This window comes from Phoenix dactylifera, chromosome 8 (assembly GCF_051530095.1).
Source record: "Phoenix dactylifera cultivar Ajwa chromosome 8, Ajwa_hap1_PhDact_Kaust_v1.1, whole genome shotgun sequence".
NCBI lineage: Eukaryota > Viridiplantae > Streptophyta > Magnoliopsida > Arecales > Arecaceae > Phoenix > Phoenix dactylifera.
Window position 1 is genome coordinate 4,912,825 of NC_143197.1, and position 11,832 is coordinate 4,924,656.

The window sequence follows — 11,832 nt, forward strand, 5'->3', positions numbered from 1 at the left end:
AGATTGGATTTGATTTTTTTTTTTTTTTTCTGTGGTTAATATTTGAACACAGTTTGCAATATGTGGATCCAGATTTTGTCCAATCATTTGTCTTGAAATAATCAATTTTGGCTGCCTTTGTAACTGCAGTTATTTTCTTAGTGTGGGATAAAGATAATTTCACACACTCCTTGGTAGTCATGTATATTTGGGAAGCTTGCATCAAGCTTTGCACTAGTGTTTGCCATGCCTATTTTAGCTACTTACCAACAAGTGATTTTGATAATTTGGCCAAATCTCATATTATAATGCTTTTAAGATATAAAAATCTCAATTCACTTGAATTCCAAATCATTAGAATGGATCACCAGCATGAAGAATAAACTATTATATTAATGAAATTAAATTAACAAACGAAACAAAAGAGGTCAATAAATAAAGCATAAGATCACCGAACATAAAATAGCTTGGGGAGAAAAAAAAATCAAGCCTCGAGTTGCTTTTAAAAGTTAATCAAGTTAAAAAGATTGATACGGTACGCATAAAAATACAATACAAATTAGAATGCTTTCAAAGAGTAACACAACCCAATTGGGTGCTTTAGTTGGATCTTCTATCCACCCAAAATGCCAACTAATTTTTAATCGTCGGCTTGGAGATTCGTGATCCATCCATCGGCTAGGGCTAACCTTGATTTGGACCAGATTTAAAATGCCTAGAGTCTTGACCGAGCGAATAAGCGTGTGCACCAGCTCAAAATTGCTCACATTGCATGGCTAAAGTGAAGCGCAATGAGAGAAGACAAATGGTCGTGGTCCCCTGCCACCATGCAGAGGGATCGGTTTTTTTAAGCCAGCGAGGGAGGCCCAATCCGCGGCGCTTTGGCTGTAAAGGTGAAGGCTTTCAAGAAAAACTATAAAAAAGCCTGCTGAGAAGAGCTAGCCCGGTTCTGAGCAAAAGGGGAACGCCAGCTTCAAATCTTGTAGGCTGTGGAAAGATTGGTGGACGCTGAAGCATTCTTATTATTATTTCAATTGTGATATCTTCTAACTTAGGGTTTGGTGCAACTTTTGAAAGGTCACCCAGTTCATAATACTGTTACCTGGGAAAAGTAGGCTATGCCTTCGCCTACTATTGGAAGCCTAGTGTGCAGGATGGGCCTCTCTTTTCTCACATTCCACACTTCCTTTTGGTCCCTTGCTACGCTGTAAAAGGCTTGGTGCTCCCAAGGGTGGGGAGTGGGGACACCAGCAGTTGATCATGGATACGTGACAATGTTGATAGGCTTCGTTTTTTGAAAAACAAATTTCTTCCAAGGCATGGCTTAGCTTGAAAGTATCGAATAAAAATATGTCAGCTCTTGCAAGATTGGTCTTCAAAAAGCTTGATGCTAGGGATCCGATTTCGTAGGTCGAAACCCAATTCGGATTCGACCTCCACTTGAAATTGAGGGCCTGGGTCCAGCTTGATTTCCAATTAAGGATCCAAGTTTCAAGTAAGGATTTCACAAGTTTGTACCTAACGCAACCAAACGAAGACAATCTGATTTGACCTGCAAAAATTAGCTAGAACTGCATGGTCCAGACTCATAACTTTAGATCCAATGTGGACTCAACTTTGTCTCCTTGCGTCCCTATGTTCCAAGGATTTATTGGAAATCTACGACAAATCCAGCCATTTTAGCACCATTTTGGGGAATACAGGATCATATGCAACTTTATGTACCATCAGTCCAACACCTGCATTTGATCTGGGATCGATAAATTTATTGATCTTTGCCCTCCAAGGATGCGCTTGGTTTGGAAAAAAGGCCGAAAGAGTGTGTGTCTACTATAAAGTGAGCAGCTCAGAATCCTTCCAGAGTTCCACAGTTGAAAAAGATATTGCATGATATCCATGTCAAATCTTAATCATTCATACATGAAACCTAACCTTCACATGCATTTGTACAAGCCTATGTTTGGTAAAAAAGCTGAGACAACTTTTGTGCTGTATATGTCTTTAGTTGGCATCTTATCATTGGCCTGAGACTAAAACTACTTTGTTAAAGCTCGATGCTTTATTTTCAAGAATAAAGATTTTATAGTAAGAATATCCTCAGAAGGCCTCATTAGATCAGTCTAGTTACTCCTTTGGTCGGGAAGCTCGGGTAGATAATTTTCAGTGCTTGGTTAAACACATGCCAGGTTACCAGCATGGAATCATGCCTCTAATTTTCACTGGCCAAAAAATATTGGTTAATTGAAAGGCACCTCTCTCTTTGGCACTTACATTAGAAAAGGTTACAACTTTTGATTTGGAAAAAGATTGGCTCTTCCACCACTATTTCCAAAATAATGAAAAGTTCAAATATTCAGTAAATTGATGTTCATTTCCCGCTCCAACATCTTCAATAGGGACTAGGAATGTCCTTAAGGTAATAATAAATGGCGAACATAGTTATAGCTTCATTACAGCCAAGGTAATGCTGTGATTTGAAAATATAAATTATAGCATGATAAAATGCTTCACCGCACCACTCCATTAACTAATCCAGTCCCTGCAGCGTGGTGATTAGCGAAAATGGTATTTGAGGCTCGCCTGTCGCCCACACGATTCTGTGTACAGGCATCAATTCCTGACTACCACGAGGAATCGTAGCTCTCAGTGGGGAATAGAGTGGTGCCGGGGAGCAGCACTCTTACAATGTCTCTCCCCCGACAGGACCTTTAATTCAGTGATTAATTTTGGGCTGGAGCCAGTCCTTTTCTTTAGCATGTCTGCAGGTCTAGGTGCATAGGAATTAGGCTTGTACAACTATTAACAAAACACTAACCAAGCTTCAAACACTCTGTTTCGTTCTATTAACAAACACTGGACAACATCTCTGTCCCTCTATATATCTTATTCCTCAATTCTATCTTCTCTTGGTTTGACCCCACCATTAGCTTAAAGACATGACATGAACATCTCTTTCCCCTCACTACATCCCTCTCTTTTCTTCTATTTATCCCCCACCAACCTCCATCCCACATAGAGCCTTTAAACAATATGTTCTCCTTTCTATGTGTATCCTGGTGAACTAGAATTCACATCCTTGTTGTGGCTCTGCAACTGCTTCCCCCAAGGAAAAAAAAAGGGTGGGTGATACAAGCTAGCATCTATAGCTTTTTTCTTGTTAGTGTAATTAGTGTAGTCTCCTTGTGTGAGAGGGAGAGGAAGTGGTTTTCTTCTTCTTCTAGGGACTTTGGTTCTCTTAGATGGGCAATCATAGGTTTAGACTATCTGACATGTTGCCGAACTCCTGGTTCTACAAGCTCAAGGACATGGGAAGAGCTGGTAGAAGCCAAAGGATCAGGGAGTCTGTAAAGAGAAATCCTCCAACAAGTACCACCAGAGCTTCCATCACACCAAAACCAGCCCCACAACCCAACGAAGCCTACCTTCCCAACAGAGCCTCCTACTACTTCCCCAGCAAAGAGAGAATAGGAAGTCTCCTTCGCTCCCCCATCCACCAGAAGGCCTCGGACACCCATTTCCCGATAGACCCGCCGAGGACGCCCAAGCGAAGCAGCAGTAGAAGGCCCACAAAACCTTTTCCCAAGCCGGTCTCCTCCTCTGTTTCAGCCAGCTGCAATTGCCGCGCCACCTTCACCTCTGCTTGCAAGCCCGAGTCCACTCCCGAGAGCTCACTTTATCGCCACCACGACGACGACGACGACGAGCTCAGCGAGCCCATCGTTGCTGAACAATTGGAAGTCGACTGCTGCCAGGTCGCCTCCTCTGCTAGTGATGTCATAAGCGACGTCGGCAGCAAGGGCTCTTTCCATCGGTTCAAAAGTTTTGACGAGATGGAACCAGACTCGGAGCTCAAACTCCCATCAATCGTCGCAAAACCCATGAAGAAAGAGCTCGACAGGGCCGAAGGAGACGGCAGGAATGCAAGTGGAAAGCAGGGGAGCTACCATCATAGTTGTGATATTAAGGAGACCAGCAAAAGCCCAGCAAGGCGATCAATTCAACGGATTAAGGTGCGCGCGAGCTCTCCAAGGGTCGGCACCAAGAAACTGCAGGCTCATCGGAGCCAGAAGATGGCAGGGTTGGAGGCAGCCAGGCAGCAGAGGAAGGGACGAATGGAGGGCTTTGTGGTGGTGAAGTCGTCGTTGGACCCGCGAAGGGACTTCAGGGAGTCTATGGTTGAAATGATCGTGGAGAACAACCTCCGGGCATCAAAGGACTTAGAGGAGCTATTGGCTTGCTACCTGTCACTGAATTCAAAGGAGTATCATGAGGTTATCATCCATGTGTTCGAGCAAATCTGGTTTGATCTCGCTGACATTATATTGTAAAGGAGTGTGTGGTTAGAATTGGGGCTTGTAAGGATATCTTATACTGAATTATATTACGTTGAAGCTTCTGATGCACTTCGGTTCATCTTCTTTTCAATTCCCCCCCTTATTTCTTTCCAGGTTTCCTTTTTTCTTCAGCATTACCTGTGGTAGGGGCACTTGGAAGCTCCATGCCGGTACCTTGTCCTCAAGTTTAGCGGGTTCTTTGTACTGTATGAATACATATATGAATACATCCAATAAAATCAAAATACAACAGCTCGCGGAGTGCGAGTGGCAGCTCCCCCTTCTCTGACTAAAGGATGTACTTTGAGTGGTAGGCCGCGTAGGCAGCCATATAGTCGGCTGTCCCATTAGGATGTTCTCCTTTGTGGTGGATAATAAGACCCATGCCCTTCTCCCTTTTGGCAAAAGAGCTCGACTGAAAGATGGCGGGTCCTGTAGGCACTCATTTCTTCAGGTTGAGGTGTGGGACTACACTTTTCTTTGTATGTGTTGTATTGTACCTCAGAACATTCAACAGAAAAGCCCTGTATAGCTTGCTTACAACTTGCCGGGGTCTTAATTGCTTGAAAATGAAGGGTCATGATCAATGCTCGTTGCATTCACATCCTTACAGACTCGAAGTGGTCCAGTATTATACCAAGTGGCCTTAATCCATGGGCAAAAGACTTTTCTACAAACATCTACACGAGAACTATTTATTTTCTCTACTCAGCAAATATAAGATCAGTACTCTCCTTTTTTATCTTTGAAGTGCGCATACCAGGTACCAGGCGTTCCCATTTAGTTTTAAAATAACTGAAAATACAACGAAAGGAACAGAGGCATGGGTTGGACAAGTTAATTTGACAGCCGTGAGAGGTTTTCAGCTGCTTCCTGTGGCACAGTTCCAGCATATTTCTTTTGCTCAATATAAAAAAAAAAGAAACATTGGATTTCAGCATAACTGCAATTGGTTTGATAAAATAGTACATTTAGTTCCAAATGACCTTGTGACGGTGGACAGAAGATGAAGGAGAGAGAAATAAAAAGTGAAAATAGAGAAGAGAGAGAGAGAGAGAAGGGCGGAGGAAGAAAGTGTATTCTTGAATCTCAATAATATAAATTATATTCTCAATTAATATGGTAACAAGTTTATATACATAATCAAAAATTCTAACAAGAGTTCACATAGAAATAAATACAGAAATCTTCATAAAATTCTTGTTCCAGAGTCTACATATATATATATATATATATATATATATATATTTTAAATAGAATAAGAATTTTTCTAATTTCTATATTGGTGCCTAACATAAGTGTGCCTAAATTTTTTTAATTAGAATCTCACCTAAAAAGAATAGCTGAAAGATATATTTTGGATTTTTTAGTATTGTATAAGCTCCGATGTCCTCATTAGGGTAAGAGTCTAAATGCATTTAAATTTAATCACAAGCACTATGATTGCTTTGTGGTTAGCCTCAATAAACCCATTCTGCAATATCCTTTAGTCCACATTGGCCATGGGCTAGATCGGCTTTGATACCATTTGTAACAACCTAGGATCTCATCCAAAAAAGCTAGTTGGAAGATATTTTTAGAATTTCTTAGTCCTTTATAAGTACGGAAGTACCTAAGATCTTTCTAACGAATAACCAATATGAAACTAAATGTATGCCCGCACGAGTCCTCACAAAATTTCCTAAAAAATATAGGATACTATTAACAGAACCCCCCTCCCCTGTCTATAGTCCCCTAAGGACTCCAAATGAGACACCCCGTCTTCAATCTATTCCTCCCATTCTTCTCATATTTCCTATAGAATACAAATTGAAGAAAAAACATTCACAAACTATCGGAGGAGCATCCGTGACATGTAGGATAGCGGGGACAGCTTCAGGTACAAGTCTAACAGCATTTACAAAGCGAACTGAACAATAAAAAGGAAACACTGATGCTTTCAGAAGGCTCAAAAAGCAACCGTCCAAAGGCCACATGGCTTCTCCTCTTTCCCTGTCTAGCTACAATGACCCTAAACCGTAAAAGAAGCTTTCAAGGAACCTCCCCACTTGAAGAAACCATGCACAAAAGCTAGTCCCTCCATTAATTTTGAGTAGCAGAGAGACCCAAGTTTTAGACCCTAAACAACAATTTCAAGATAAAGCAGTCTAAAGCTCTGAGAACCATGGAGATAGAAAAATGTTAGCGGATGAGAATTGCCTACCAGATAGCATTGTGGGAAGAAGGCCTGATCTCTGTCTGGAATCTGATTCATGTGCAAAGGCCTATTCAAAACCATTAAAACGAAATATATTTTGGATTCTTAATTCAAAATATTGGCTCTGACATTATAAGAATTAAAAAAAACAAAATCCCACTCAAGAGCATCCATCCATTGCAAGTGTATTTGCATTTCCAGCATTACAAGTTCACCATCAGAGGATATGCAAATACTTCAACCAACAACTGAGAAACAACAACCTGACAAATCACAAGACTGTAGCACACAGTCTGAGATCATTGAACAGAAATATGCACTGAAGAACTTACTTTGGGTAGCTCCTGGACATTGGATGGTTGGCTCACCTCTATGTGGTCCGACACCAGTGAAGACTCTTGCATGAGAAGTAGAGGGGCTAAGCACTGGACACTAGTCAGCAGTGGAATTCAGCTAATCCACAATAAGAAAGCAGACAACCTTTCAAGAAAAGTAGCACCCAATTTGTACGCAATGTCCCGAAGAAGCACTAGCGTACGGTGGGATAGTTATCCTGAGGTCCTACCTCACTCGAGCATGCAGGCTAGGCACGTTATTTCCAAATTTCTGAAAGCTCTGATGTTATCTGTGAATATTTCATTTATCAAAATGTTTTGCCAAACTGTTCGTAAATAGTCAAATCAAAACTTATGCCAGGATTCTTGATTCTTTAAATGAATTCATAAAAAAACTCTTATTTGTTTGTAAATAGTGCCAGTGATCTTATCCCTATTTGCTGTTGACTTCTTGTTGCTTGTCTTTTGTATCTTTTAGCTTGTTTCTTTTAGCATGCGTGTGGTCTATGATTTTACGTGATTTGACCTTTTGTCTGATGTTTCTTGTTTTCTAAACTTAATTTTTGGACAAATGCTGAGCTTCTAACAATTTAGTATTTTCTAGCTTCAAATTTTCCCTCGAATGATTTTTATTTTTACTTTTTAAATGCTGATATAACCAAGTGATAAGTTGAATAATGTGTTAGCTACCAATTTGACTGTCGTCAAAGTCCAGGCCTCCATGCTTGCGTTTCATCTAATACATAGATGCTATCATCAAGCATAATTATGACCGTATAGATTAGCTTCAATCTTAGATCTTATTTCGTTCGATATATTCATCTACAATAATCATCTTCGGCTTCCATCTCGGTAGGTATATTATTCTATATTTTTTTGAAAATATATTCACTCATTCCTTTTCTTTTCTTTTTTTTTTTTTGCTTCCCCGTCGATCACTACGAGCAGGCAGTTGTTATGCTAAACGACGAGGTAAACTTTTAAAAAAAAGCATCATAAGGGACTCATTGGTAGTGGATGAGGATAAAAATGATTGGGCGATGTATTTTTAAAACAAAGTAGCACGGTGTTATGGGTATCCATCATCTACCATTATAAGGACATATAGTGACATATTACAGCGATGGGACACCTCCTTTCGAAGCCAGGGCTTGGATAATTTGTACTGTATGTCACTAGGAATAGGATAAACTATCATAAACCTCAAGATAATTTGTACTGTATCTGGGCCCGGGGATATCAAACTGCCTATTTATGTGCCTGCCTTTCTATTTGGCCTTCAAAATAGTTTTCTTGGTACTCAATCATAGGTTCTTTTGAGACCAGTCAAATCTATGCACAATTTCTTCTTGCTGGAAATGAAGTTGTGCATTATGTATAAAGGAAAATCATTTCAAAGTGAGATTGGTATATTGAAATTGGCATTCCAGGCATAGAGCAAATTCGGTGTTTTGAATACTTTGTTGCTTTTCTTCTGTTAATCAAAAGTTTGATTTGTGTAATTCATGATGCTTTACTGAGCAAAGATTAGTCCTATGCCCCTCAAGACTTCTCCATATATATTGCTTATGCTAGAAACTCCTAAATGCCTATCACCTAATGAATGAGACTTGGAACACTATGCTCCTATTTGCGACCTCTCACAACAACTTTATTATCTTTCTTTTTTTTCGCTTGTTCTTCCTAGCCTATGGTTATTTTCTTACTTTTTCCTTGTCATAAAGCTTAAAATGATGTTCTTAACAAAGACTAGAACACTTTATGCCTTCTGAAGTCTTTCTAGTGTCTACTATGTATAGAATTATTGTGCCTTCTAAAGTCTATTATTTTGCCAGTGAGAGGGCATGGTCTCCCCTGCTTTCCCTCATTGATAGTCTGCTTGGCCTCTGCTTTTCAATACTAAATTTCCAAACGGATGCACATTTAACCTTTGGGCCGCCAGAGAACCCCTTTAGCTAATGCATTCAACCATTTGCTTATAAATTAGATTGGATGATGCTGTCTTGCACTCCTCCATGTTTGAAGCACTGCAATATGATGCATACTTACCATGCGGGACGTACTACGTGAGATTCCACACGAGGGCGAGTCGATCCATGTTTATGCATAAGCTTGCTTCAACATGTGCAATTGTGCTTGCATGCGATACGGGATCGAACTAGGGTTTTGAGTGTATTCATGGTAAACAGCCACTTGATAAACCGCTATGAAATTATGGATGTGCCCTTTTATCACAAGTCACTTTTGCCTCATTACCCAAATGAAATTTCCTTATTGGTTATTATATGACACCGATATCAATATCTCATAATCTGATTATTATTAACTAGACCGTGCCAATTATTTGACTTTAATTATCACTTAGTTCAGTTCATTTTTTTTTCTACTTCCAAGCTCATCGTTTAAACTAGACATTAGGTCAAAATACTTTTGATCGAAGCATGTAATTCCTCCTAAATGTACCTCTGCTTTTTCTTTTTTTTTGATTGAATGGGAGGCTGTGCTGCCCTTTGTTTTATTAAATAAGAATTATGTTACGCATTGGAGAGCTTTGTCAACGATATGCTGCTGGCCGAACCCATAGACATTGAGAGATAATGTAAGGGTCTAGGTGAGGATTCGAAAAGGACTAATCCCCCGACCCTTAACAAAAAACAACTGAAGACACGAGTTTGTGGGTTTATAGACTTCAACCATCTTATTCTTCTTGAGTAACGTGTGCTTTATTGTTTTTCTCTTTTGCATGTCATGAAAGTCGTGCACGTAGGCTTTCCTCTGCTGCTGCTGTAACAATATTGGAAATCTCGACGATCGTTTCTTTTGCTGCGCCATTGTAAAAGGACATCCAATCTATTTCATTTGCTTGGTCAGGTTTGGGCTGGCCATCTCTCTGGAAACCGGCTCCTTGTTGCTTTATGGAACCGTTGTCCTGAAGCCGTCACAATTATAGCTAAATGGGAAACACTTGGCCTTGATTCAACCTGTAGAGACCCACGTTTGAGTTGGGCCGGCCTCTGAGCAAGGACGGCCCAACTCGTGAAAATGGGGGAGGGAGTCTCCCGATCGTAACGCTCTCCCTCCCCTGTTTTCGGAAAGTTTTCCCCCTCCTCCCGAATCCACCGGGAAGGAGGATCTTAGGGTGATAAAAACCCTAGCAATCGGGCCGAGACCTCCTCCTCTCCCTAGGACATCAGCCGAGAGGCTTCCACACACACACAAAAAAAACAGAGAAAGAGATTGGGTTTCTACCTTGCCGCGGGGAGGATCGGAGCTTTCGCCGTCGAGCCGGTCGGAAGGAGCTCGCCGGAGGCAGGGTGAGCATCTTCTCCTTCTTCTCCTTCGTCTTTGGCCATTACCTCCTTGGGAATGTAGCCGGGAAGTCGCCGGATTGAAGGAGAAGCCGAGCCCTATTCGGCCTTCTCCTCTCTCGTTCCGGCCGGCCGTCGCCGGGCGTGGCATCGCCGGCACCGCCACAGGCCGACGACCATGGGGCGTCGCCGGCCGTGGGCCACCGGTGGCCGAACCCCCTTCTCCCCTTTCCGTCGGGAAGAAGGAAGAAGAGAGAAAGAGAGAGGGTCTTTCCCCACCTTTTCTCTTATTATATATTTCCTCTTATTATATTATTTGTTGTTGGGTCCCTTCTTACACTTGGATCCGGGGAGATCATGGCTTTGAGGACTCTAGATAGTCTTGGGATGCTAGATTTTAGAGGACCCTTTAGAGGATTAAACAGGGGTCCTAGATCATCATATATCTTTGATAAATTTTAATAATGACTTGGTTCTGTAGGGGAACAATCTATTGGACGAGAGGACGCTGAGCAGAGTCCTGTGCATTCCTGTTCATAGATCACCGTGAGGGCGGGTGATTAGTTGTTTGAGTTTTCAACAAAGGGTAAGGATCCTTGTACGCCAATCCTGCATGATATAATATTTTTATGCTTAGATATGTATGAATGGATGATATGCTATGATCCAGACAAATCAAAAATAGTTTTATATTAAATTATATTTTGATCGTGTTGGCTTGTGATTATTAGTATGATGGATGCATGTATGTGTATAACTTATACCTGCATAATTGAATTTATGGATGTGGTGGTATGGACTAACCATGTTATATTGATTGTCCTGTCACGGGCCGGAAACGTGACCATGGTTAGTCTAGGCCGGAAATAAAGTGGAAAAAAGGAATGGATGTGTTTGTGAATTGATTAAATGAACAGGAACTTTGGGCTTATCTCGTTATTATTGATTGCCCCATCACAGGCTGGAAATGTGATATTATCGATTGCCCCGTCACAGGCTGGAAATGTGATACTATCGATTGCCCCGTCGCAGGCTGGAAATGTGATACTATCGATTGCCCCATCACAGGCTAGAAATGTGATACCATCGATTGCCCCGTCACAGGCCGGAAATGTGATACTATCGATTGTCCCGTCACGGGCCGGAAACGTGACCGAGATGTAGTCCAAAGTCGGAAAGATAATTGATCCGGATCAAGTTAATATGGAATGGAAAGAAAAAGCATTGAAAACAGTCATAGTGATTTATAAGCTATTATATACTATATCATTCTTATGTGGCTGGACTTTCATTGACGTTTGATATATAATATGGACTTTCATTGATGCTTGATGTACATAATTATATTGATTATTTGAGTCTTTTGGAAACTGTTTATGATTCCATAAAATGTGCATCGATTTGTCGTGGTTTCAAATTCATATTATTATTGTGTTGGTATGGATGTGTAGGGATTCTTACTGAGCTGTAAAGCTCACCCCTTCTTCTTCTTTTTTTCTTTACCAGAGTTGCAGGATGCATAGATTTGGATGGGATAGGCGCAGAGTGCAAGTGCCAAAGTCATTAGTTAGTTAGTTAGTTTATCCTTCTTTGATGTTGATGAACATTTGAAGATCTTGTAATTGAACTAATTTGTTTATTTGGACATGCCGAATTTGTCTATTTGAATTATCAATTTC

The 11,832-nt window shown here is 40.8% G+C and overlaps 1 protein-coding gene and 2 long non-coding RNA genes across 3 annotated transcripts; 2 read left to right on the forward strand and 1 right to left on the reverse strand.

The window, feature by feature from the left end:
* Window positions 1-2,596: 2,596 nt before the first annotated feature.
* LOC103702119 (transcription repressor OFP2-like) lies at window positions 2,597-4,548 on the forward strand. Its single transcript, XM_008784418.6, has one exon. The coding sequence runs from the start codon at window positions 3,219-3,221 to the stop codon at window positions 4,305-4,307; it is 1,089 nt and encodes a 362-aa protein (XP_008782640.4). The 5' UTR covers window positions 2,597-3,218; the 3' UTR covers window positions 4,308-4,548.
* Window positions 4,549-8,333: 3,785 nt separating this feature from the next.
* Window positions 8,334-10,499, reverse strand: LOC149752951 (uncharacterized). Its single transcript, XR_016396121.1, has 2 exons — window positions 10,095-10,499; window positions 8,334-9,774 (listed from the first exon to the last, which is right to left on the reverse strand). It is a non-coding gene; the product is annotated as an uncharacterized LOC149752951 (long non-coding RNA).
* Window positions 10,039-11,832, forward strand: LOC148702622 (uncharacterized). The gene is made up of 3 exons (XR_015967819.2): window positions 10,039-10,159; window positions 10,635-10,739; window positions 11,660-11,832. It is a non-coding gene; the product is annotated as an uncharacterized LOC148702622 (long non-coding RNA).

Bases quoted from the DNA above. Each gene is read 5' to 3' on its own strand.
- LOC103702119 (XM_008784418.6), top strand. From the start codon at position 3,219: ATGGGCAATCATAGGTTTAGACTATCTGACATGTTGCCGAACTCCTGG.